At 41.0% G+C, this 26,613-nt stretch overlaps 1 protein-coding gene across 1 annotated transcript in view; it reads right to left on the bottom strand.

The window, feature by feature from the left end:
- The window catches only part of DGKK (diacylglycerol kinase kappa), a 161,339-nt gene that overhangs the window by 98,313 nt on the left and 36,413 nt on the right, over nucleotides 1-26,613 (bottom strand). Inside the window, exons 4-8 of the mRNA XM_061137620.1 lie at nucleotides 15,637-15,747; nucleotides 11,203-11,283; nucleotides 8,785-8,889; nucleotides 672-807; nucleotides 90-193 (exon numbers count right to left, since the gene is read on the bottom strand). Of these exons, the coding sequence (XP_060993603.1) occupies nucleotides 90-193; nucleotides 672-807; nucleotides 8,785-8,889; nucleotides 11,203-11,283; nucleotides 15,637-15,747 (537 nt within the window). The remainder of the gene's footprint in view (nucleotides 1-89; nucleotides 194-671; nucleotides 808-8,784; nucleotides 8,890-11,202; nucleotides 11,284-15,636; nucleotides 15,748-26,613) is intronic.

Below are 26,613 nucleotides of genomic sequence, written 5' to 3'. Positions count from 1 at the left end.
ACACGCCTACTTGGGTTGTCTGTGTGTCCTGACTGAAGGGGAGATGTAAAAAAGGGTGATTACGAGAAAGCATGGCTGGTACTCACTACTTCATCTGCAGGCATGAGGAGGTCATCAGTAATGGATAATGTATTCCATTTGCAATCTTTGTTTGCTCTTAAAGCACATAATCTGTGAGACTTTACTTTGCACACTGTAAAAAGAAGAAAAAAAATGGATGTTAATCTGGTGACAATGAAGATTCTAATTTCTTTCCCTAAGCTGCTCTAAAAGCTAGAACCTAGATGCATCTAAGAAGTTATGACTTAACTCCAAAGGCTTATTTTCCATATATTTCAGTTTCTCTTTATTCTTCCTGGCCAAATTTTCTACTACCCAACTTGAATGGAAATTGATGATAAAAAAGAGGTGATTTTCTGTTTGTTTTTTTTTTTCAACCATGTGACTGTATTGTCCAGTCCTCCCAGATCCAACCCTCTCTTTTGATTCATGAAAATTCTCCCTCATGCCAGTTTCCTCCCATCCTCTTTTCCCAGTCTGTTAAATATCATGTTTAATCTTACACTAGAGTCAGTCATGTGGTTTGAGTGAATGATACTAAAGCCACATGAACTTTTTCACCCCTGTCTCCACCCACTGAGCTCCACTTCCTAAAGGAATCAGAAAGTTACCTTCACAGATGATAACATTTTGAGATAAGGCAGGAATGCTCCCCCGACAAACATTGCAGTGCTGGGTCCGGGGACTGTGGCTCGAATACCAGTAGTGCATTCCAGTAAGAAAAGGGTTGTTTTCTGCTGCAGGTATCTAAAATAAATAAAAGAGAACAAAGAATAGAGAGTTAATCACAGAGATGGATTAGGGAAAGCCAGAAAACCTGATGCTAAGGGTGAAATGGCCAGCTATATAAGGTGTCAGAGCATGTGAAGAGTAAGAATCAAAGTTGAGCTGACAATAAACCTCCCATCTCTATTTTTTTCCCCAGTGGTTTTGGAAAGGGAAAAAGAATGAGGGGGTGGAATTCCCTGGCAGTCCAGTGATTAAGACTCCACACTCCCAGTGCAGGGCGCATGGGTTCCAAATCCTCTGACCAGGCAAGAAAGAGAGGAAGTAGGGCTCTGACCCCGGGCTAAGGAATGCTTGTCAGGCTTTAGCTTCCTCCTGAAGATATATGTTACCCTTCCTGGCTTACTGCTGCCAAGTGAGTAGAGAACTGCATTTCTGGGACAACAGTTTCATTTCAGAAGCTTCTGGCCAAAGCATTCTTTTCTGAATACCATGCTCTGACTGCCTATAGAAATTTTCTGGTTAATCAATTCAATTCATTCAAAATTCATTAAATATTTACCGAGTAACTACTATGTGCTTGGCACTTTTCAAGGCACTGGGGATATAGTGATGAATAAGACAAAGTCTCTGCCCTCTTGAAATGGCATTCTGTTTGGTGTCCCTCTTTCATGGTATTGAATTTGATGTTTACTATTAACCTGCCTGTAAGTGCTGCATTTGTTTAACACAGCCTATTTCTCATGACTGTTGGGCAGGCACAGGGTATAACATCAACTAGTTTTGGGGTTAAAAGGAGAAGGGGGAGGGGTGGGCACCAAAAACCCTCCAATTTATTCTGGGTGTGCATTCCACAGGACACTTCCACCTTTTCTCTAATTCCTGTGAATGCCTAATCTCTTCTTCCTCTGCCTTCCTCTCGAATGTAGACATAGGTATACACATTCAGCTATTTATTCTTGATGTTATAATCATTTGGGCATGTAAAGGCATAAGACCTTAAAATGAAATACACGTTCTTCCTGATAGTGGTCCGAGAGAGAGAGAGAGAGAGAGAGAGAGAGAGGATAGGAGAGAGAGGAAAAAAGAGGGGGAGCAAAGAGGGCACTATTGAGGGACCTAGCACATTTAGTCTTCAACTTTGATTAATTTATAGGAATTAGTCATCTAAAACATAGCCTGTATATGGTACTCTTTGAACCCTGCTTCCCTCTCTGGCATGCTATTTATGTGCTAAACTGCTGTTGACCAGGAAGCTTCTGGAAGGAAAAGCTACTTGGATGAGACAAAGGCTCATCTAGTATGAGGTCACTTTGTGATTGTATTATTTTTTTTATATTGACACCCTGGCAAAGTTCCAAGAAGATCAGAGTAGAGAGTGGAGAGTCATGAGGAAATGAGATAGACTTGGTCTTGACATACTGAGCAACCAGCACCTTTCCATTTCCCAAGCCACAAGATTATAACTCTACAAGTACCTTCCTTCCTTCCAGCTTCCCCCTCTCCTCCAATAATTACTAAGAGCTACTTTGTGTCATCTACAAAGCTAGGAACTAGAGATGTAGAGATGCATGATCCATAGTTTTTGCCCTCAAGGAGCTCATAGCCTACTGTAGGAGACAACTTCCTAAACAGATCCTTCTAGTATAGAGTTACAAGTGAGCTCTCCTATAGTGTTCAAGATTCTATAGGACAAATGGAAGAAGTGAAGAACTCTGAGTAGAATACTGAATTTCATGGTACAAGTGGCTACATAATATAAACATATATAAAATGGACATTGTTTTGGTTCAGCAGTAGAGGAAATGGGATTTATATTCCTTATGTGCATCTTATTGTATAAGGAAACTTTGATGCACACAACCCTGAGTATGTGTTGTATGCTGAATTATGTCCCTTGCCAAAATATGTTCAAATACCTAGTATCTGTGAATGTGATCTTATTTGAAAATAGGATCTTTATAGATGCAATCAATTTAAGATGTGGTCATAATGGATTGGGGTTCCCTGGCAGTTCAGACAGTAAAGAATCTGCCCACAATGCAGGAGACCTGGGTTTGATCCCTGGGTTGGGAAGATTCACTGGAGAAGGGAATGGCAATCCACTCCAGTATTCTTGCCTGGAGAATTCCATGGACAGAGGAGCCTGGCGAGCTACAGTCTGTGGGGTCACAAAGAGTCGGACACGACTGAGCGACACACACACACACACACACACACACACACAGTGGATTAGAGTAGGCCCTAAACCAGTGACTACTGTCCTTATAAGAAGAGGGAAATTCAGACATAGTCACAGGAGAGAACAGCAAGTGCTGACAGAGGGTGAGGTTGGAATGATGTGTTTACAAGTGAAGGAATGCCAAGGAATGCCTGTAATCACTAGAAGTTAAGAAGAGGTAAAGAAGGATTCTCTTCTAGAGGCTTCAGGAGACCATGGCCCTGCCAATACACTGATTTTGGAATTCTAAACTCCAGAACTGTGACAGATTAAGTTTCTTAATTCACACAATTTGTGGACTTGTTGTAGCAGTCCAAGTTCTTGCTGTCCAACCCCAATAAGAAGTTTGGGGTCCAACTCTTTGTGACCCCATGAACTGTAGCCCACCAGGTTACTCTGTCCATGAGATTGCCCAGGTAAGAATACTGGAGTGGGTTGCTATTTCCTTCTCCTGGGGACTGAGTTTATTTTAGTTGCCACATATAAATTAAGACATACAATACTGTCTTTCTGTGTCTGGCTTATTTAACTTAGCATAATGTCTTCCAGGTTCATCCATATTATTACAACTGGCAAGATTTCCTTCTTTTTAAAGGTTGAACAATATCCCATTGTATTTGTATATAAAAATATTACATTTTTAACCCATTAATCCACTGAGGGACATTTAGGTTACATCCATATCTTGGTTACTGTGAATAATGCTGAAAGAAACATGAGAGTGATGATACATATTCAAGATCCTGATTTCATGTCCTATAGCTATATATACCCAGAATGGAATTGCTGGAGCATAAGGTAGTTATATTTTTAATACTTTGAGAAACTTCAATGCTACTTTCTATAAGGCCTGTACCAATAATAATTTATTATTAATCTCTTTTCTCCACAATCTTGTCAGGACTTATTACCTCTTGTGTTATTTCTGTTTTTAAATACTGAAGTATAGTTGATTTACAATATTGTGTTAGATCCAGGTACAGTAAAGTAATTTAATTACATATGCTGTTGTTGATGTTCACTTGCTAAGTCCAGTCTGACTCTTTGGGACTTCATGGACTGTAGCACACCAGGCTCATCTGTCCTCCACTATCTTCCAACTCAATGGTGATTCTATCTAACCATCTCATCCTCTGCCACCCCCATCTCCTACTGACCTAAATCTTTCCCAGCATCAGGGTCTTTTCCAACGAGTCATTTCTTCGCATCAGGGAGCCAAAATATTGGAGCTTCAGCTTCAACAACAGTCTTTCCAGTGACTATTCAGTGTTGATTTCCTTTAGGATTGACCAGTTTGATCTCCTTGCAGTCAAGGGACTCTCAAGAGTCTTCTCCATCACCACAATTCAAAAGCATCAGTTTTTCAGTGTTCAGCTTTCTTTAGGGTCAAGTTCTCACATATGTACATGATTACTGGAAAAATCATAGCTATATCAGACCTTTGTCAGCAAAATGATGTCTCTGCTTTTTAATACATTGTCTAGGTTTGTCATAGTTTTCCTTCCAAGGAGCAAGCATCTTTTAATTTCATGGCTGCAAGTACCATCTGTGGTGATTTTGGAGCCCAAGAAAAGAAAATCTGTCACTGCTTCTACTTTTTCCCCTTCTGTTTGTCATGAAGTGATGGGACCAGATGCCATGATCTTAGTTTTTTTGAATGTTGAGTTTTAAGCCAGTTTTTTTTCACTCTCCTTTCACCCTTATCAAGAGGCTCTTTAGTTCCTTTTCGCTTTCTGCCATTAGAATGGTATCATCTGCATATCTGAGGTTGCTGATATTTCTCCCAGTAATCATGATTCCAGCTTGTGATTTGTCCAGTCCAGCATTTCGAGTGATGTACTCTGCCTATAAGTTAAATAAGGAGGGTGACAATATACAGCCTTGTCACACTCCTTTCCCAATTTTGAACCACATAGTTGTTCCATGTCCAGTTCTAACTGCTGCCTCTTGAGCTACATACAGGTTTCTCATGAGGCAGCTAAGGTGGTCTGGTATTCCCATCTCTTTAAGCATTTTCCAGTTTGTTGTGATCCACACAAAAGCTTTTGTGTAGTCAATGAAGCAAAAGTAGATGTTTTTCTGAAATTCCCTTGCTTTTTCTATGATCCAGCAGATGTTGGCAATTTGATCTCTGGTTCCTCTGCCTTTTCTAAATCCAGCTTGTACATCTGGAAGTTCTCAGATCACATATTGTTGAAGCCCAACTTGAAGAATTTTGAGCATTAACATGCTAGCATGTGAAATGAGCACAAGTGTATGGTAGTTTGCACATTCTTTGGCCTTGCCTTTCTTTGGGATTGGAATGAAAACTGACCTTTTCCAGTCCTGCGGCCATAGCTGGGTTTTCCAAATTTGCTGACATATTGAGTATAGCACTTTAACAGCATCATTGTTTTTAGTATTTTAAATAACTCAGCTGGAATTTCATCACCTCCACTAGCTTTGTTCATACTAATACTTTCTAAGGCCCACTTAATTTCACACTCCAGGATATCTGACTCTAAGTGAGTGACCACACCATCGTGGTTATCTGGGTCATTAAGACCTTCTTTGTATAGCTTTGTGTATCCTTGCCACCTCTTTTTAATCTCCTCTGCTTCTTTTAGGTCCTTGCCTTTTCTGTCCTTTATTGTGCCCATCTTTTCATGAAATGTTCCCTTGGTATCTCCAATTTTCTTGACAAGATCGCTAGTCTTTCCCATTCTATTGTTTTCCCTATTTCTTTGCATTGGTTACTTAAGAAATCCTTCTCATCTCTCCTTGCTATTCTCTGGAGTTCTACAATCATTCAGGTATATCTTACCCTTTCTCTCTTGACTTTTGCTTCTCTTCTTTCCTTAGCTATTTGTAAAGCCTCCTCAGATAACCACTTTGCCTTCTTGCATTTCTTTTTCTTGGGGTTGGTGTTGGTCATTGCCTTCTGTACAATGTCACTAACCTGTCCACAGTTCTTTAGGCACTCTGTCTACCAGATCTAATCCCTTGAATCTATTTGTCACCTCCACTGTATAATCATAAGGGGTTTGATTTAGGTCATACCTGAATGATCTAGTGGTTTTCCTTACTTTCTTCAATTTAGGCCTTAATTTTACAATAAGGAGCTCATGATCTGAGCCATATTCAGCTGCTGGTCTTGTTTTTGCTGACTGTATAGAGCTTCTCCATCTTTAGCTGCCAAGAATATAATCAATCTGATTTCTGTATGACTGTCTGGTTATGTCCATGTGTAGAGTCATCCCTTGTTGTTGAAAAAGGGTATTTGCTATGACCAGTGTTTTCTCTTGACAAAACTCTGTTAGCCTTTGCCCTGCTTCATTTTGTGCTCCAAGGCCAAACTTGCCTGTTATTCTGGGTATCTCTTCACTTCCTACTTTTGCATTCCAATCCCCTATGATGAAAAGGACATCTTTTTTTGGTGTTACTTCTAGAAGGTGCTGTGGGTCTTCATAAACATGGTCAACTTCAGCCTTTTTGGCATCAGTGGTTGGGGCATAGACTTGTATTACTGTGATATTGAACGGTTTACTTGGAAACAAGCTGAGATCATTTTGTCATTTTTGAAGTTGAACCCAAGTACTGCACTTCAGTCTCTTTTGTTAACTATGAGGGCTGCTCCAATTCTTCTAAGGGATTCTTGCCCACAGTAGTAGATATAATGGTTACCTGAATTAAATTCTCCCATTCCTGTCCATTTTAGTTCACTGATTCCTAAGATATCAATGTTCAGTGTTGATAAAGACTAAGGACTAAAGAAAGACTAAAGACTAAAGAAAGACTAAAGACTAAAGAAAAAGACTTTAATCATGCAGATAGTGACCGCAGCCATGAAATTAAAAGACACTTGCTCCTTGGAAGAAAGCCATGACAAACCCTAGACAGCACATTAAAAAGCAGAGACATTACTTTTCTGACAAAGGTCCATATAGTCAAAGCTTTGGTTTTTCCAGTAGTCATGTATGGATGTGAGAGTTGGACCATAAAGAAGGCTGAATACCAAAGAATTGATGCTTTTGAGTTGTGGTGTTGAGAAGACTCTTGAGAGTCCCTTAGACTGCAAGGAGATCAAACGAGTTAATCCTAAAGGAAATCAGTCCTGAATATTCATTAGAAGGACTGATGCTGAAGTTGAAGCTCCAATACTTTGGCCACTTGATTCAAAGAACCGACTCATTAGAAAAGACCCTGATGCTGGGAAAGATTGAAGGCAGCAGAAGGGGACAACAGAGGATGAGATGGTTGGATGGCATCACTGACTCAATGGACATGAGTTTGAGCAAGCTCCAGGAGATGGTGAAGGATAGGGAAGCCTAGCATGCTGCAGTCCATGGTGTCCCAGAGTCAGACACCTCTGAGCGACTGAACAACATTACTACCTATTATTTTACACTGTTCCACCCCAAATATCTGTAACAATCCTCGACCCTTTACTAGTTACTTAAGACATCAGGTTATATTTTTTAACTTTTATATGCATTTTTGCTAACAAGTAGAGAAAGAAAACCTGAATTCTCAAACAATAAAACATTAGCATTTTACTGGAAAACTTGACCCCTTTCATATATAGGTTCTCTGTACTTCTTTTTAACGGCTTTTATAAAGTTTGCTAGCTTATGATTATGGGATTATAGAATCCATTATCCCTCTTGAGTACCACAGGGCCTTTTCTCCTATATATCAGTTTCTTTTTAAGTTTGAATTAATCTTCCCCATTATCTCTAAAACCTTTACAGCAGAACTTTGCTTTAGGATGAACTATATATCACTCTCTTTCTAAACCCTGGGCCCAAGATTACCCTCAGGTTCATTTATTCATTCAAAGAGTATTTATTGAGCCTCTACTATGTGCCAGACACTGCTCTAAGTAAATAAATGACAAAAATCCCTCCCCTCTTGGAACTTACATAACTTCTAATGCAGTAGGTCTGTAGAAGACTGAGCAGAGGGCATAGCCCAGAGTTGCAATGGTAGCACCACTTGTTGCAGGGAGCAGTAGCCCAGGGCTTGGTATTGTTAAGGAGAAAAGGAACCCTGCCATGCTTTGGGGAAGACTGTTCCTTGCTCCTCCCTCTACATTTCCTTTGTTGTGAATGGTAAACAGAGAGGCAGAGGGGCATAATGGTTAGAGACATAGGCTTTGGATTCACATAGCCTGGGTCTAAATCTTGGCTTTGCAACTGAGTAATTATTTTGTCTTGGTCTGGTTCCTTATCCTTGAGCCTCAGTTTCCTTAGTTGTTACTATAGTCACTCAGCAGACTCAAGTCAAGACTGCTGATTGCAGCTATGCTATTAATAACATAAGAACATCTAAGTTAGCTTCTCACATACATCTTGAGTACCTCATCCATTGAGCAAACAGTGACATCTATATATAAAGTGGATGTGTACAGAGGTATCTAAACTGCATATTTACCAAGGTTTGCGTCTAAGTGAATTAATTCTATTTATAGACAGATTTCCTAATGATATACATCCAAAATTCCTGATCAGATGGTATCTGCTTCCATTTTATTATTTCCCTGTTTTTTTTTTTTTATTAATTGGAGGCTAATTACTTCACAACATTTCAGTGGGTTTTGTCATACATTGACATGAATCAGCCATGGAGTTACACGTATTCCCTATCCCGATCCCCCCTCCCACCTCCCTCTCCACCCGATTCCTCTGGGTCTTCCCAGTGCACCAGGCCCAAGCACTGTTTGAAAGGTGGCTTAGCTAATGCAGTCAATTAAGTGTTTACTCATGAGAGTTGAGTGGATTCTCTATTATTTCCCCTACCTTACGAATTTCTCCCTGTTGCACGGTTTTTATGACGTTAATCCATTCTTCCATGTCTTTCCGATTGGGTGCAGCCAGCGTAACATTTCGCTGTGGTGTGATCACCTACAGAAAGTCACATTATTAGCTGGTTCCCAAGTCAAACTTTACGCCCAAACAGAGCGTTTGAACTCTCTAAGATACTAGACAGGTCTACCAAGCACACCCAAAGCAACTTCTTAAACATATAACCGCAGTTCCTAGAGCCACCCCAACTAATAACAGTAATAAACAGCAGTTTAAAGGCACTTACTATGTACTGGGCACTCTTCTATTGTACTTTATGTATCTTAGTTATTTCAATCTTCATTACAAATCCAAGAGCTAGGCACTATTATTTTCCCTCACTTTATTTTTTTTTTCACTTATTTTTATTAGTTGGAGGCTAATTACTTTACAATATTGTAGTGGTTTTTGTCATACATTGACATGAATCAGCCATGGATTTACATGTATTCCCCATTCTGATCCCCTCTCCCACCTCTCTCTCTACCCGATCCCTCTGGGTCTTCCCAGTGCACCAGGCCCAAGCACTTGTCTCATGCATCCCACCTGGGCTGGTGATCTGTTTCACCCTAGATAATATACATGTTTCGATGCTGTTTTCTCGAAACATCCCACCCTCGCCTTCTCCCACAGAGTCCAAAATTCTGTTCTGTACATCTGTGTCTCTTTTTCTGTTTTGCATATAGGGTTATCATTACCATCTTTCTAATATTTTTTTCTGTGGCAAAGGGAGTTAAATGACTTGCTCAGGGCAAAACAGTAGGTAAGAAACTAAGCCAGAATTTGAGTCTAGATTCTTTGGCTCCAGCACACATGCTCTTAAACACTAGGCCAAGCACCCATCTGTTACTCAAATAAAGTTGCCTGAAAATCTTACTTGCTTACTTGCTGCTCTATCTACCTGAAATGGTAAAAGTGTTTAATTTTCATCAGGCTGTGCCTATTTCTGTTTGAGGGGAGAGTGAGACTGCAGTGAGGAAACTACAAATCCAGTTTCTTTCTTTCTTATGGTTAGGGAAAATCTGAAGAGAATTTTACTATTTTCTCTCTTAATCCTGCTTGGTGCAAGAACCTTGCAGAAACTATGAGAAAGCCATGTTGAGGGTCTAGCAGAGATAGACCATGCTAACTTCATCTTTTCCCAAAGGGCAGGAGGGAGCATGGATAGCTATAGCATTAGCCATTGCTTCAATGGCCTTACTTATCTTCATTACCAGTGCCCGCCACCCCAAGCCCAAATCTTGCAGCTAGAGCTCACTACACCAACAGACAATTTTGTTCTTCTTGTGAATGTAGCACAGCATGATTCTGTGATAATGGCAATAGGGACTCGTTGGAATTAGTAACAACAGTCACTCCTTTGGTCTAAACCCATTCTTATGTGGGGTTGACGCATAGTGCCTCTGTGTTTTAATTAGGCTAAGGGGAAACCTAGCCCTTGGAATTTTTGTAGAATGGATACCCCAAACATTATCTTGTATGCTTATCACTAAAAAGTTAAGATTTTTGGAACTGGGTCAACAGAACCCTCAGCTTTTTCCTGGGTCAGTATGATGCAATGAGAGAGAAATGAGAGTAGGGTCTCCTTTCAACTGTTCTCCTTTCAAAGGAGAATAGACTGTGGACCAGCCATGGAAGCAGGGTATTGGGCCCGTAGCTCTTTAGTCTGCTAAGTACCACTCTCCACCTGCTTGAAGAGGAATCCTGCTCTCCATAACCCACCACTGAGGCTGAGAAAAAACATTTTTGTGAGGAGATGGGTAGGAGAATTCTTGGGCCAATAGACTTGTTATTTTTCAGTGAGATTTCTGTTCTGAATTTACCTGAATGACCGTCTTATGACATTTTAGCAGTGACATGCCCTTGAATATATCCCTAGAAAATCCTCTGCTTTCTTTGAGGTACTCTCATTAGTAATTTCAGCATAGAGTAACTTTCACTTTGGATTTAGATTCTTATGTTTCATCAAAGGAGAGAATGTCACATAGCTCAAATATCTTGATATAGTCTACAACATATTAGCAGTCTCTTGAAAGCCTCTCAATGATATTCATTTAAATTACCTTCACCAGAAGGATTGATTTTTGAAATAGCCACCCCAATCCTGAAATCAGCTCTGCTTTTATATCAAACTGGTAATAGAGACCAGGGCAATCATGTTTTTCCCCCATCAGTGGGCTGATAGAAAATACTCACATGAATAATCTCTAGCACTCATTTGCAATGCTACTTTAAGTGGATTTCCAAACACACTTTGGGATCAAAGAAGACTTGGGAAATTTGAATTCCAAACAGGCGACAGGTTGGTATGGAGACCCCTCTTCCCAGCTATCTCTCACCCTTGCCCATTCAGGCAATCCTAATTTTACTTACGCAAAAACTGTGGCAAAGGTTTCTACAGCTGCTTTCTGCCAAGGCAACTTGAGACAAATCAATTGTTTCAAAGCGTGCAAACTGGAAAGGTATGAGAGGGAGAGGGAAAAGGAACCATCTGGTTATTGAGGCAAAGATACACTAAAAAGTAAACACACACATAGGCACACTAACAGGCATTTTTGGCAGTTATAATCCCATTATATCTTTGGCTTGAGTGCTGGATTTATTTAGCATCATGATTTTGATTTATATATCATGTAACAAACAGAAAATTAACCAAACTAAACCAAAAACACAACTCTTCCCAAAACTTATATGTGGATTTATAGGAAAGCTTATGTAGTCCAGGATTATTTAAAACTAAAGATTTATGCTGGAGAATATAGTAGGATATTGCCTTCATGGATCACAGCCTTGTTGTGGTGAAGGGCCTTGCATAATTCAAGGAAGCTATGAGCCATGCCATGCAGGGCCACCCAAGATGGACAGGACATAGTGAAGAATTCTGACAAAACATGGTCCACTGGAGGAGGGCATGGCAACCCACTCCAGTATTTTTGACTGGAGAACTCCATGAACAGTATGAAAAGGCAAAAAGGTATGACACTGGAAAATGAGCCCCCAGGTTGAAAGGTGTCCAATATGCTACTGGAGAAGAGTTCAGGGCAATTACTAATAGCTCCAGAAAGATTGAGGCTTCTCTGGTGGCCCAGGGGTAAAGAATCTGCCTGTAATGCAGGAGCTGCAGGAGATGCAGATTTGATCCCTGCCTCAGGAAGATCCCCTGGAGGAGGGCATGGCAACCCACTCCAGTGTTCTTGCCTGGAGAATCCCATGGACAGAGGAGCCTGGCAGGCTACAGTACCTAGGGTTGCAAAGAGTCAGACACGACTGAAGTGACTTAGCATGCACTCAGGCCAGAAAGAATGAAGTGGCTCACTAAGAACCTAACAGAAGCAGAAGAGATTAAGAAGAGGTGGCAAGAATACACAGAAAAACTATACAGAAAAGGTCTTGTTGATCCAGATAACCATGAGGGTGTGGTCAATCTCCTAGAGCCAGACATCCTGGAGTGTGAAGTCAAGTGGGCCTTCAGTTCAGTCCCTCAGTCATGTCTGACTTTTGCGTGCGACCCCATGGACTGCAGCATTCCAGGCCTCCCTGTCCATCACCACTCCTGGAGTTTACTCAAACTCATGTCCATTGAGTCAGTGATGCCATCCAACCATCTCATCATCTGTCGTACCCTTCTCCTTCTGCCTTCAATCTTTCCCAGCATCAGGGTCTTTTCCAATGAGTCAGTTCTTCATATCAGGTGGCCAAAGTATTGGAGTTTCAGCTTCAGCATCAGTCCTTCCAATGAATATTCAGGACTGATTTCCTTTAGGGTGGACTGGTTCAATAGAGTCTTCACTAACACCACAGTTTAAAAGCATCAATTCTTCAGTGCTCAGCTTTCTTCATAGTCCAACTCTCACACCCATACATGACTACTGGAAAAACCATAGCTTTGACTAGACCTTTGTAGGCAAAGTAATGTCTCCACTTTGTAATAAGCTGCCTAGGTTGCTCATAACTTTTCTTCCAAGGAGCAAGCGTCTTTGAATTTCATGCCTGCAGTCACCATCTGCAGTGATTTTGGAGCCCTGCAAAATAAAGTCTGTCACTGTTTCCACTGTTTCCCCATCTATTTGCCATGAAGTGATGGGACCAGATGCCATGATCTTAGTTTTCTGAATGTTGAGTTTTAAGCCAACTTTTTCACTCTCCTCTTTCACTTTCATCAAGAGGTTCTTTAGTTCTTCATTTTCTGCCATAAGAGTGGTGTCATCTGCATATCTGAGGTTATTGATATTTCTTCCGGCAATCTTAATCTTATTTCCAGCTTGTGCTTCATCCAGTCCAGCATTTCTCATGATGTACTCTGCATATAAGTTAAATAAGCAGGGTGACAATATACAGCCTTGCTGTATTCCTTTCCTGATTTGGAACCAGTCTATTATTCCATGTCCAGTTCTAACTGTTGCTTCTTTACCTGTATACAGATTTCTCAGGAGGCAGTTCAGGTGGTCTGGTATTCTCATGTCTTGAAGAATTTTCCACAGTTTGTTGTGATCCACACAGTCAAAGGCTTTGGCATAGTCAATAAAGCAGAAATAGATGTTTTTCTGGAACTCTCTTGCTTTTTCAATGACCCAACACAGATGTTGGCAATTTGATCTCTGGTTCCTCTGCCTTTTCCAAATCCAGCTTGAACATCTGGAAGTTCACAGTTCATGTACTTTTGAAGCCTGGCTTGGAGAACTTCAAGCATTACTTTGCTAGCATGTGAGATGGGTGCAATTGTATGGTAGTTTGGGCATTCTCAGGCATTGCCTTTCTTTGGGATTGGAATGAAAACTGACCTTTTCCAGTCCTGTGGCCCCTGCTGAGTTTTCCAAAATTGCTTGGATATTGAGTGCAGCACTTTTCACAGCATCATCTTTTAGGATTTGAAATCAGATTGATTATATTCTTTTCAGCCAAAGATGGAGAAGCTCTATACAGTCAGGAAAAACAAGACCAGGAGCTGACTGTGGCTCAGGTCATGAACTCCTTATTGCAAAATTCAGACTTAAACTTAAGAAAGTAGGGAAAACCACTAGACCACTCAGGTTTGACCTAAATCAAATCCTTTATGACTATACAGTGGAAGTGACAGATGGATTCAAGTGATTAAATCTGATACACAGAGTGCCTGAAGAACTATGGACAGAGGTTCATGACATTGTAGAGAAAGAAGAGATCAAGACCATCCCCAAGAAAAAGAAATGCAAAAAGGCAAAATGGTTGTAGAGGAGGCCTTACAAAAAGCTATGAAAAGAAGAGAAGTGAAAGGCTAAGGAGAAAACGAAAGATAGCCATCTGAATGCAGAGTTCGGAAGAATAGCAAGGAGAGATAAGAAAGCCTTCCTCAGTGATCAATGCAAAGAAATAGAGGGAAACAATAGAATGGGAAAGACTGGAGACCTGGTGAAGAAAATTAGAGATGTCAAGGGAACATTTCATGCAAAGATGGGCACAATAAAGCACAGAAATGGTATGGACCTAACAGAAGCAGAAGATATTAAGAACAGGTGGCAAGAATACACCGAAGAACTATACAAAAAAGATCTTCACGACCCAGAAAACCATGATAGTGTGATCACTCACTTAGAGCCAGACATCCTGGAATGTGAAGTCAAGTGGGCCTTAGAAAGCATCACTATGAACAAAGCTAGTGGACGTGATGAAAGTCCAGCTGAGCTATTTCAAATCCTAAAAGATGATGCTGTGAAAGTGGCCCTTAGAAAGCATCATTACAAACAAAGCTAGTGGAAGTGATGAAATTCCAGCTTAGCTATTTCAAATCCTGGATGAAGGTTGGATGAAGCTCAAGGTGGAATCAAGACTGTCAGGACAAATACCAACAACCTCTGATATGCAAATGATATCATTCTAATGGTAGAAAGTAAATAGAAGCTAAAGAGCCTCTTGATGAGGGTGAAAGAGGAGAGGGAAAAAGCTGGCTTGAAACTCAACATTCAAAAAACTAAGATCATGGCCTCTGGTCCCATCACTCCATGGTAAATAGAAGGTGAAAAAGTGCAAGTAGTGACAGATTTTATTTTCTTGGGCTCCAAAATCACATGGACAGTGATTGAAACCATGAAATTAAAAGATGCTTTCTCCTTGAAAGGAAACCTGTGACAAACCTAGACAACATATTAAAAAGCAGAGACATCACTTTGCCTGCAAAGGTCTGTCTAGTCAAAACTATATTTTTTCAAGTAGTCATGTATGGATGTGAGTGTTGGACCATAAAGAAGGTTGAGCACCAAAGAATTGATGCTTTTGAAATGTGGTGTTGGAGAAGACTCCTGAGAGTCCTGTGGACAGCAAGGAGATCGAACCAGTCGATCCTAAAGGAAATCAACCTTGAATATTCATTGGAAGGACTGATGTTGAAGCTGAAGTGCCAATACTTTGGCCAACTGATGTAAAGATTGGAAAAGACCCTGATGCTTGGAAAGACTGAAGGCAAAAGGAGAAAGGGGCAGCAGAGGATGAGATGATTAGATAGCATCACTGACTCAATAGATATGAATTTGAGCCAACTCCTGGAGGTAGTGAAGGACAGGGGAGCCTGGAGTGCTGCAGTCCATGGGATTGCAAAGAGTCCAGGATGACTTAGGGACTGAACAGCAACAACATAATGGGATATGGTCTAGCTAGGGACATAGTGGAGCAGATTAGGATTATCCACCTTAATTCTTGCTAACATGTCTTTACCTCTTGGTTTATCTCCTCTCAAAATATTTCCTGGTACCTACCTACTAACACAATTGACAAGATTGTATACATATACATACACATGTGTGTGTGTGTGTGTGTGTGTGTGTATTCTCTTACCGCAGGATGGTGTGCAAAGCAGAGCCTTTGTCCTCGAACTAGAAAATATCTAAGCTTCCATCTCTTGAATGAGTTACAGCTCTTTAGAAGAGGTCCTTCCTTCAGTATTTTCTGAAAGATAGAAGCATAGCTTTGAGTAATTAGGTCAATTTGCAAGACCATATCACTTGTCCTCTCATTTGAGAAGTTCAGATATCTGGAAGGCCCTGTCACATATCTGAGAAATGGCCTAAGGGCCAGGCAAGAATACAGAGTAGTTAGTTTATTCAGAAAAAGCATTGGTTACCCTTGGATAACACATTCCAAATCATATAGGCTCTAAGTTTCTTAGGACACATGGTCCAACAACCATGGAAAACATTTTCATTTGTGGTAGGAGGAGGGGATTGAGAGACAGAACACAAATATAAGAGCTACATTCCTAGGGAAGAACAAATGGTTGGGGGAGACGCTGAGTTCAGTAAGGGCAGATATTTTGGAAGTCTTCAGGTTGCAGGCCTAGACAGGGCTTTCCTATCTGCTATTTTAGAGTGTTCTTTTTGAATAATAAGTTGGATCATATCCTTTCCTGCTCGCAAGCCTCCAGTAGCTTCCCAACAGTTTTAGAACCAAATCCCAAGTCTTTACGATAGCCATCAAGGGATTCATGATCTGGTGAGAGCAAAAAGTGCATGAAAAAGAATTACCATCTTATTACTTTATTTACATATCTCATAGTTTTACCAACTGATTTTTCTGTTACTTGTCGAACAGATTGATTCTAACCAAGCATAGAGTCTGCTTACCATGTTACCACTGGGGAGGCTTTCCCCATTGTAACCTTATAGGATACAAGTCAACATGCAAGACTACCATTTGGGAGAACTCACACCCACCGAGCTGCAAATAAGCCCATGCTGAATGGATGAAGAGACAGACATAATTCATAAAATCAAGGCTCTACCATGAATTCCATCCATCATCTAAATTAGAATTCACCATTTGGTGGTTGTGGAAGTGTTTGCTTGGCCCACCTTGTGTTTTTCAGTTCTTAATTAATTGATGATATTTAAAAAGCAGAAGGTTTAAGATAAAAATCCAAGTTTCTATTAAAAAAATCAGAACATCTGGTAACAGGGGACCTACATTTTCACATGGCAACAGTCTGCGGGAACAGAGTAGCAGCTTCTCCCTTTAAATGGGGCACCCGATTCCAGCAAGTATTTAAGTTTGGGACCCACTTAAACAATCATTTGCTACTCCCGCTCTCCCAAATATATCCACATCTGTTATACTATCTGTTCAATTCTTTAACCAATAAGTTAGTACTAATGGACAGAGCCTCTGTATGTCAATTGAAAAGTCAGTTCATAGCAATCAAAGTTTACCTGAATCATCTTGATAACTTATGGGAGTTTCCAAGTTATTGTACCACCCTTGAGATGTTTACAAAAGAATAGTGCCAAGGAGTCAAGACAAAGAGATAAAAAGATCTTGTGGGAATGTGGCATGGAGAGTGAGAAATTACATTCAAATTGTTGAAATTGAGTCATCAATGAGAAGACAACTCTGTGTAAGCTCTGTGATTCCATCATTCTTCCTCTGGTCGGATGGCCTATGGAATATATTCTCAGTGATGGCATTTGGTATTCTCTATCCCAATCTTGTCAACTTTATGCCATATATTGTTCCACACTAAGTCTTCATGATACATAGACAGTCATATTTACTTCTCTCTGCCAAAGACTTAAGTTCAAAATTTTAAGTGCTCCAACTTTGTACAACTGAGGCCACATCTGTTATTTCTTCCCCTTTCCCAAGCTATTTTACTTTGTCAGTTGCTAAATTCTTCCATTGTTCTTATTTTACCACGTATGGTATCCTTTGTAATAGTTTATTTACAGTTTTTGGCTGGATATTTCCCCCATTCCATTTTAAGTTTAAAACATCTCTTAATTTCAACTGCTTTTTCTTACCCCTGCTGCCATACCCAGGTTCCTTCTCCTCCTGTTGCTTTCAGGATTAGGATGGTGGGGTGAGGTGGCAATGATGAAATGAGGAGGGGGATTTGTTTCTCTAGAAGACTCCCAGAACCCTGGACCCTCTGGTTCCCTCAGAAAATTGCCATACCCTATGATTTGACATACTAAAACAAATAGAATTCAGCCTCTTCTCCCCAGCTACTTCTTTCTGTCAACCTATAGTAATGATCACTGTTTAATTCCCCTTCCTGGTACTTAAGAAATGTTCCCTTTTCTTCCTTTACTTGTGCCCTACTAATTAATCATGTTATCCACCTAGGCACACAGAAAACCAGTTAATTAATTAGCTAATTAATCCATTAATCTGGAGACAAAGCAAATCATCAAAATGTTCAGTTCTCATTTCATGAACTCAGCATTTGTCACGGTCAAGAAAAGAAAAGAAAGAAAATGACAGGTGATTCAGTTAACTAAGAATTGTTTTCTTTCAGGGTAAAAGCCATGTAACCAATATCTAGCTACTTTAATTGTAAGGACTGGATAGCTTTAATTGCATGCGTGTTAGTTTACTTTAATAAACTTCATATTGCTATACTTAAAAAAAGAAAGACTTTATGGTGCATCTATCACTGGATAGAATGCTTCATATTTTCTGAGCTCCTACTATTGACCTCACTGTTTGCTAGGCCCTTAGGAGCAGCTAAAGAAGTTGCAAGCACCTTCCCTGGAGGTAGAGGGACAGATAATCCATGTAGACAAACATGAAGTTATATGAGCTCAGAGAATCATTTGAAGGAGCTTTGGGAGCTTCATGTCCATCGTGTTAAATGTTTACCTTCTGGTTCAAATGAGAGGTTCCACTAAGATAGTGGCTATCCACTCACACATCCTGCCATTGGTACACCGGCCAAATCACAATTATCTCCTCTCTGTTCCATGCTATTAAACTGGTCTTTATGAATGCATTAGTTTTAAGTGCAGGGCTGTCTACTCAATGACCATAGAAGGCTAGCTGGTTACAAAAGAGTCAACAACCTAGCAGGGGAACTGGCGAGCCCAAGCCTAGTTGCTGCTAAGTTCTAGGGGATTATTGAATGAATTATTGAATGAATTATTACCAATTCATTCCATTTTTCAAGACAAGTTGGCAATCCAGTTGAAAATTTGTGTGAAGTTTTGGAATATGGACATATTAACTACTAATTAAATTAAAACAAAAAACTTGAGAGGGCCAAACAAAACATAGATGAGGCCAAAATCATGCCACAGACAAGCAATTTGCAATTTCTGAACTGTAACTACTCTTAGTTCCTCTAGATGACAAAATGAGTGAGTGGTGGGTATTCCTGGCTGGCAACAGAAGAGGTTGCAGTGTATGAGTTCAGAGTTTGTGTGCCTGTATATGTAAGATATATATTACCAAGTTGGTAGCAGATAAATGTTTATGTTATTTATGTATAGTAATTAAGGAGAAAGGTTAGAAGACCATTTAAAAGTTTCTTAACACGTTATTGACTGGGGGATTTTTGCAGAAACCAATGCCTCTGGTGTTAATATGTCTCTGGTAAATAATGTACCAAGTTCTAAACTCAGGCTCTATATTGTCAACTCTGAACTTCTACAAATATCCATTAATCCATTAGTGTTCAAAAACACCCATTAATGGGTTGAGAGAAGGTAAAATTCCTATAGTTTCTTTCTTTTTAAACTCTGTCCCCATTGGGGAGATGTTTCTAAATAAACCATGGTTTACTTAAAAACCCAATAAGCGGCTCCCAGAAGTCAGTTTGAACAAGCAGAAGCTAAAAAGCCACTCAATCAATAGGCTACCACAAGTCAATAAAATATGTGCATGCAAACGAAACTTTACCTGCCTAGGGTCACTAAGCTTAACAAGGACATGAGACAAAAATTGGAAGAAACAAACCAAAAAATACAGCCTGTAAAGTGAGGCATTAGCAGAAGAGCCCTCGCCTATCATGTAACAGGATTTTCAGTTTCCAGATAACATCATTTCATTGACCCCTTGCCACAACCATGTGAAGTATTACTTCCAATTTCCAGATGGGGAGTTCTTCTGTTTCTTTAAAGTGACTATCCAAGAATAATTAGAAAAGTAAGGAGAATTCACATGCATACAGAGCTTTGCAATGGATAAAGTGCTTTTACTTTTGTTATTGAAACTTCCCAGCATCACTCTGAAGTAGGTAGTGAAAGGCACCTACATCAATTCTGTCCTATGAAAGATACCCTGAACTATTATTTCTTTAAGTGATTAATATTTTTATTTCTAAGACATTATCAAGACAGTTGAAAATTTCCTTCTCAAGTAAGATGGTCAATGTTTGATATTTTTGAGATTTTGCAGCATCTTGGGACTACAATATTTGTCAGAAGACTGCATCTCTAGTGTTACTATGGGAGGCAATAGAAAACAGGATTATGTATGGGAATTGTTTTTTGGTGGCCATGTTTATAGGCACACAGATAGTTCATAAAATGAGGCACATCTGTAATCCTCTTGGTTCAAGTTGCCACATTCCTGTGGCAATATGTCTGGTGCTGCAGATAGGAAGAAGTTAGGAAGGGCCACTGGATCCTTGTACATACTGAAATGCTTCTTAAATCAGAACATATTGCACGCAGTTCTATCTGACATTAAAACGCAAATAGCACTGATATCTCTACTCTTAAACACTCAAGGCTGGGTGTTTCATAGTGGGAGTGAGTGTGGTGCTGAGTTCAATCACTACAGACATCAACTGACTTCATTCAAATCCAAGAGTGCAGGATTTATCATGCATGTGCGCTCAGTTGCTTCAGTCCTGTCCAACTCTTTGCTAACCCTATGGACTGTAGCCCGCCAGGCTCCTCTGTCCATGGGATTCTCCAGGCAAGAATACTGGAGTGGGTTGCCACGCCCTCCTCCAGGGGATCTTCTCCACACAGGGATCAAACCCCAGTCTCCTGCGTCTCCTGCATTGCAGGCAGATTCTTTACCCACTGAGCCACCTGGGAAGCCCCCAGGATTTATTGAGGCATAGTTAATTCAGGTCTTGAGTACAGCATTCACAGAAAACATCTTTGCCTAACCTGTGGCAGCCCTTGAGGAGAAAGCAGTTTCTTTTTGTGTTTTCTTTAATAAGCCAATCCCTCAATTCATTATTCCCAGAAACCCCTGCACTCGAGCACCAGTGATCTTTCTCCCTGATGTTCTACAACTCAGCATGTACAAATTAATTGACAACAGTGATGGTAAGGATTTCCTTTGCTCCATATTTATACAAGTATATTTTATAAAATATCTCAACAGGGTCTGTAAAGCAGCCCAATTGCCTATATATAATTAACACCTGCCTGCTGCTTAGTTGGGAAAGGGCAAGTACAACTGCTTCTATGAACCTTTCCTTGTGCTCCTCCAAAATCCTCCAAAGCTTCTACTATCTGTTAGGCCTGTTTTTCTGTGGCTCAGTGGTTTTTTGCTAGATGAGGCTTTGGAGGATTCTCTTACCCTTTCCTAGCAAAAGGAGCCCCTGTTACATAGCCAGAGTGAATTCCACCCTCACCTAATCAAAAAGTAAGCAAGTATCATGACATACACCACTACCTGTTATTAGCTGGCTGTTCTTCTGTTTTACTTCCTCATTCTGTTCTTGGGAGGGAAGCTGGACCAAGTTGGGATGAGTGGGTTACCATTCCTCCAGTGAAAACCAGACTTCCACTATGAGCACAGCTAAGGAAGCCAGTTTTATATCTATGGCTCCTTCGGTCCAAAACCTGGAACATCTATTCTCTTTGCTTTGGGGGTGGGGGTGATGGGAAGAAAGCCATTTCGTAACCCAGGCCTGCCAAAGTTGATTCAGAGGAACAATGTTTGATTTGGTTAAAATGCAACTCTGGGAGCTTTTAGGCTTTAAGAAAGGCCAGGCCCACTGCGTCTCTGAAAGCTTTACATTCCCTAGGGTCCTTGTTGACGTTGCAGGAGTCAGACAGACTGGCTCCAGCACTGACTAGCTGTGTGACCTTGGGCAAATCACTTAACCTCTCTGAGCCTCAATTTCCTTGTCTGTCAGATGAGAATACCTTGCAGAGCATGTGCCTGCCAGCCACCATCTAAGTGTGAGTTCCCTGTGGTTTGTGGGGGCAAACAGCCCATTCATCCCACTACTGGGAGCTCCCATCTCTGGCCCTACTAGCTGGCCTGGCTGGCTAAAGGCTGAAGCAGAAGAATGAGGAATAGGGACAAACTGTCTCAGTTTTCCCAGGACTTTCAGTGCTAAAACCAGAAGTCATGGGCAAACTGAGACCTGTTGGTCACCCTAGCACTCAGGAGCCAGGTCTCTCTACTGCTTAGGTCTACAAGGACTGTAGCTGCAAATCCCTCCTGCTGCTTTCTGTGCTAAGGAAGAACTGCAGAGGCTCAACCACATCCCTATTCTTTATTAGCGAAATAAAAGACAGTTGAAAATGATGTCACTTTTTTCTCTGAATATGTGAAAATTTTAACCAGTTCTTCCATATCATTCCGAAGAGATTTTATATACTGCATAAACATGTGTTGTGCCCTGCTGTGCTCAGTTGCCCAATCATGTCCGACTCTTTGCAACCCCATAAACTGGAGCCCGCCAGGCTCCTCTGCTATGGGATTCTCCAGGCAAGAATACTGGAGTGGGTTGCCATTTCCTTCTCCAGGGAATATTCCTGATCCAGGAATCTAACCCATATCTCTTGCATTGCAGGCAGATTCTTTACCATTTGAGTCCCAGTTTCGGCCTTGGGAGAACCAAAATCTTGGAAGCAGGAAATCCAGTTAAAGGAGCAGTATAAGTAGAAGCTTAGTGGAAGCAGCAGCTGCTGCCTAGAAAAGGAAGCTCTATGGTCACACAAAATTCCTAAATGAAAGATATTAGGGAATTTTGGACACTGGCCTTCAACCTAACCAAGCTCACAGAGTCTAGGACACACATTATCATATCTAGTGCCACTGAATTACAAGGAATGACAAAACATAACTGCTTCCAACTGCTTTCTTCCCCATATTTTCACCTGACTATCTGTAGTCAGAGATGGATAGGTTCTTATAACATCCTGTGTATGTTTCTTCTTTCAGGGATACTGCCCCTACTGCTTCTAGCCCTTTGGTGCCACCACCATGTCACATGCCTTCTCTGTCCTAACCACCTTCTGTGAGACATGTGGCTCCTGTTCTGACTCTGGTGATATCCTCATAGAAGCAGCCAGGGCAGCATCTTCTCTAAGCTTCTCATCAATTATCTCTCTCCAGAGGAAGACAGTTGTTTCTGGCTGACAAATGTCTGCTATCTGCCTTTGTTTTATATGCATTTTCTAATTTATTGCCTACAGAAATTGTCCTGTTGGGGAGGTGGGAGAAGTTGAGGATTAGGGAGCTTAAGTAATTAGTTCCAAGTCACAGTGAGTGGCGGAGCTGGGGTTTAAAGCCAGCTCCGTTTGACTCTACTGCCTCTCCCCCCGCAAAATCCTAAGCATCAACAGAATGATGGTCATCATGATCTGGCATGGGTGTCAGATCCAACCTGGGGATCACTTCAGTCCACTTATTTCTTACCCTCAGTTCAGTTCAGTTTAGTCACTCAGTTGTGTCCGACTCTTTGTGAACCCATGAACTGCAGTATGCCAGGCTTCCCTGTCCATCACCAACTCCCAGAGCTTACTCAAACTCATATCCATCGAGTTAGTGAGGCCATCCAACCATCTCATCCTCTTGTCGTCCCCTTCTCCTCCCACCTTCAATCTTTTCCAGCATTAGGATCTTTTCCAACGAGTCAGTTCTTTGCATCAGGTGGCCAGAGTATTGGAGCTTCAGCTTCAGCATCAGTCCTTCCAATGAATATTCAGGACTGATTTCCTTTAGGACGGACTGGCTGGATCTCCTTGCAGTCCAAGGGACTCTCACGAGTCTTCTCCAACACCACAGTTCAAAAGCATCAATTCTTCGGTGCTCAGCTTTCTTTTTTTTTTTTATTTTTTTATTTTTTTTTTTTTATTTTTTATTTTTATTTTTATTTATTTTTTTTTTTTTTCAGCTTTCTTTATGGTCCAAATCTCACATCCATACATGACTACTGGAAAAACCATAACTTTGACTAGACACACCTTTGTTGGCAAAGTAATGTCTCTGCTTTTTAATATGCTGTCTATGTTGGCCATAGCTTTTCTTCCAAGTGTCTTTTAATTTCATGCCTGCAGTCACCATCTTCAGTGATTTTGGAGTCCCCCAAAATAAAGCCTCTCACTGTTTCCATGAAGTTTCCCCATCTATTTGCCATGAAGTGATGGGACCAGATGCCATGATCTTAGTTTTCTGAATGTTGAGTTTTAAGCCAACTTTTTCACTTTCCTCTTTCAGTTTCATCAAGAGGCTGTTTAGTTCCTCTTCACTTTCTGCCAAAATGGTGGTGTTATCTGCATATCTGAGGTTATCAATACTTCTCCCGGCAATCTTGATCCCAGCTTGTGGTTCATCCAGCCTGGCATTTCGTATGATGCACTCTGCATATGTCCTGAATATTCATTGGAAAGACTGATGCTGAAGCTGAAACTCCAATATTTTGGCCACCTGATGCGAAGAACTGACTCACTGAAAAAGGCCCTGATGCTGGGAAAGATTGAAGGTGGGAGGAGAAGGAGACAATAGAGGATGAGATGGTTGGATGGCATCACTGACGCGATGGACATGAGTTTGAGTAGGCTCTGGGAGTTGGTGATGGACAGGGAAGCCTGGCATGCTGCAGTTCATGGGATTGCACAGTCAGACACGATTGAGTGACTGAACTGAACTGAACTCTGCATATAAATTAAATAAGCAGGGTGACGATATACAGCCTTGGTGTACTCCTTTCCCGATTTGGAACCAGTCTGTTGTTCCAGGTCCAGTTCTGACTGTTGCTTCTTGACCTACATACAGATTTCTTAGGAGGTAGGTAAGGTGGTCTGGTATTTCTTCCCCTAGAGGCCACTATTTCATTTAGGAGGCAAAGCCATGGCCAGTAATGTCTGCAGATTTCCCACTAGTTTAACGGAAGGAGACCATGTATTATAAATGATTTCACAATGGAAGAAAAAAGTCAGTGTTTTTGAGGGATGCCTGAAATATCATAATCCCATATTTTTCATATGTTGATACTTTGTAACAATATGCTCGACCATGTCTGCTGCTGCTGCTGCTGCTGCTAAGTTGCTTCAGTCGTGTCCAACTCTGTGCGACCCCACAGACAGCAGTCCACCAGGCTCCCCTGTCCCTGGGATTCTCCAGGCAAGAACACTGGGTTGGTTACCATTGTCTAGGAGCTCCTAAACCTGAGGACTTCAGCTTTTCGAGGTATTTTAAAGTGCTTGCAACCCGAGGCCAAAAAAACTTTGTAAGTATGCAAATATGTAGTTCATTTGGCTATAACTCACTTAAAGAGCAAATCAATGAAGATTTGATTGGTGCTTTCTATGCTTTCATCTTTAGAAATATCTCTTTCGAATCATGGCTTCAAAAGTCTCTGATAAAGTGGGCTGGATGAGCCCATATCACCTAACCATATGTACTTGGGGAGATTGCCTTATTTTGAAACTGGCCCCATGCAGACAATCATCTGAAGATGTGCACAGGACCTAAAAATACAGTCACTAACAGGTCCTCTGGGGATGAAGTGGTTAGATGATAAAAAGGGGATGTGGGATTTTTCATTTTAATTTGTTCTCAGCCTTATGAATTGGTGTTGACAAGAATTGTGACGTTGGAAGACAGAAACTGATGCTAGAAACAGTTGGTTTGCTTGCTTCTTGTCTGCTTCTTGCATCAGTAATAGTCTAGGCAAGATGAAGTTCACTAATTCACTAGTGGTTGTGTGTTGGGAGGGAATAGAAAATCTATAAGCATATTGTGTGTGTGTGTGTGTGTGTGTGCACACGCGCGCGCGCGCTTGCCCACTTTGCCCCATCAGTGGCAGGTGAGAGCAGGAGAAAGGTCTCAGGTAAGGGAACCTTAGGGATGGGATTGGCCTGGGAGCACGGTGAGGGACAGAGCCATGGGAGACTCCAGTCAACGACTAAAGCTGTGGATAGCCTTGTTGCCTCTGAGTAGAGGACTATCCCTGGCGGAGTAAAACTGCCTCATGCAGAGTGTCAACTGAAAATTGACACTTGCCATAGGTGCTTGCCATCTACCTCTACAAGGATTAAAGCATGTGCTGCTGTAGCTGCTGATTTTCAACACCCCCTAAAAGAAGTTCAAGGTGGAGAGCAGAAATGAGGCACTCTGTGCTCAGAGAAAAACTGGCAGAACAGGTCTTCAAGAGAGTTAAACATTTTCAGGAGGCAATTTATTAATATGAGCTCAATTCTTGTATCTCCTATCTAGAAAAGTACTAAAATCCTTCATGGTGATGACTGTTCCTCATGACTAGCAGAAAGTTTCATGAGACTAGCAGAAACCTTCTGGAAAAAAATATATGTTTGATTGCATGTATTTTCCTTTCACCAAAATCGTATATATTCTGACCTCCCCCTCCCCTGCCTCTTTGGAGCAGTTTCTCAGAGCTATCTGAGGTGCTGTCTCCCTGGCTGCAGTCCTCATTTTGCCCCAAATAAAACTTAGCTTGCAACTCTCACATTGAGCATTTTTACAAGTCAACAGGAGGCTGGAGATATGGTAATTTGATAGCCCACCAAGCCTGGAGGGGAATGGAGGAAAGAGGTGTGATTGCAGGAGACACTAATCTGTCAAAGAGGTGACTATGTTGTAGGCTTTGGTTATGGAGAAATTACTGGCAAGATAACAGAGTTGAAAAGCTATGCCAGTTAGTAAAGAGGCTGCCAGGGACAAGCTTTCTGGAGTAGTAATAGTAGTGTAGTAGTAGTAGTAGTAGTAGTAGTAACATGAATTACTAACAGTTGGTAAGCCTTTACTATGTGGGAAGCACTGTATTAAATCATGTCACATCTCACTTGAGCCCAGTAACAATTCTAAAAAGTAGGTGCCATACAA

Source organism: Dama dama, chromosome X, assembly GCF_033118175.1.
Source record: "Dama dama isolate Ldn47 chromosome X, ASM3311817v1, whole genome shotgun sequence".
Lineage (NCBI taxonomy): Eukaryota > Metazoa > Chordata > Mammalia > Artiodactyla > Cervidae > Dama > Dama dama.
This window is presented reverse-complemented; position numbering and strand designations above follow the sequence as displayed.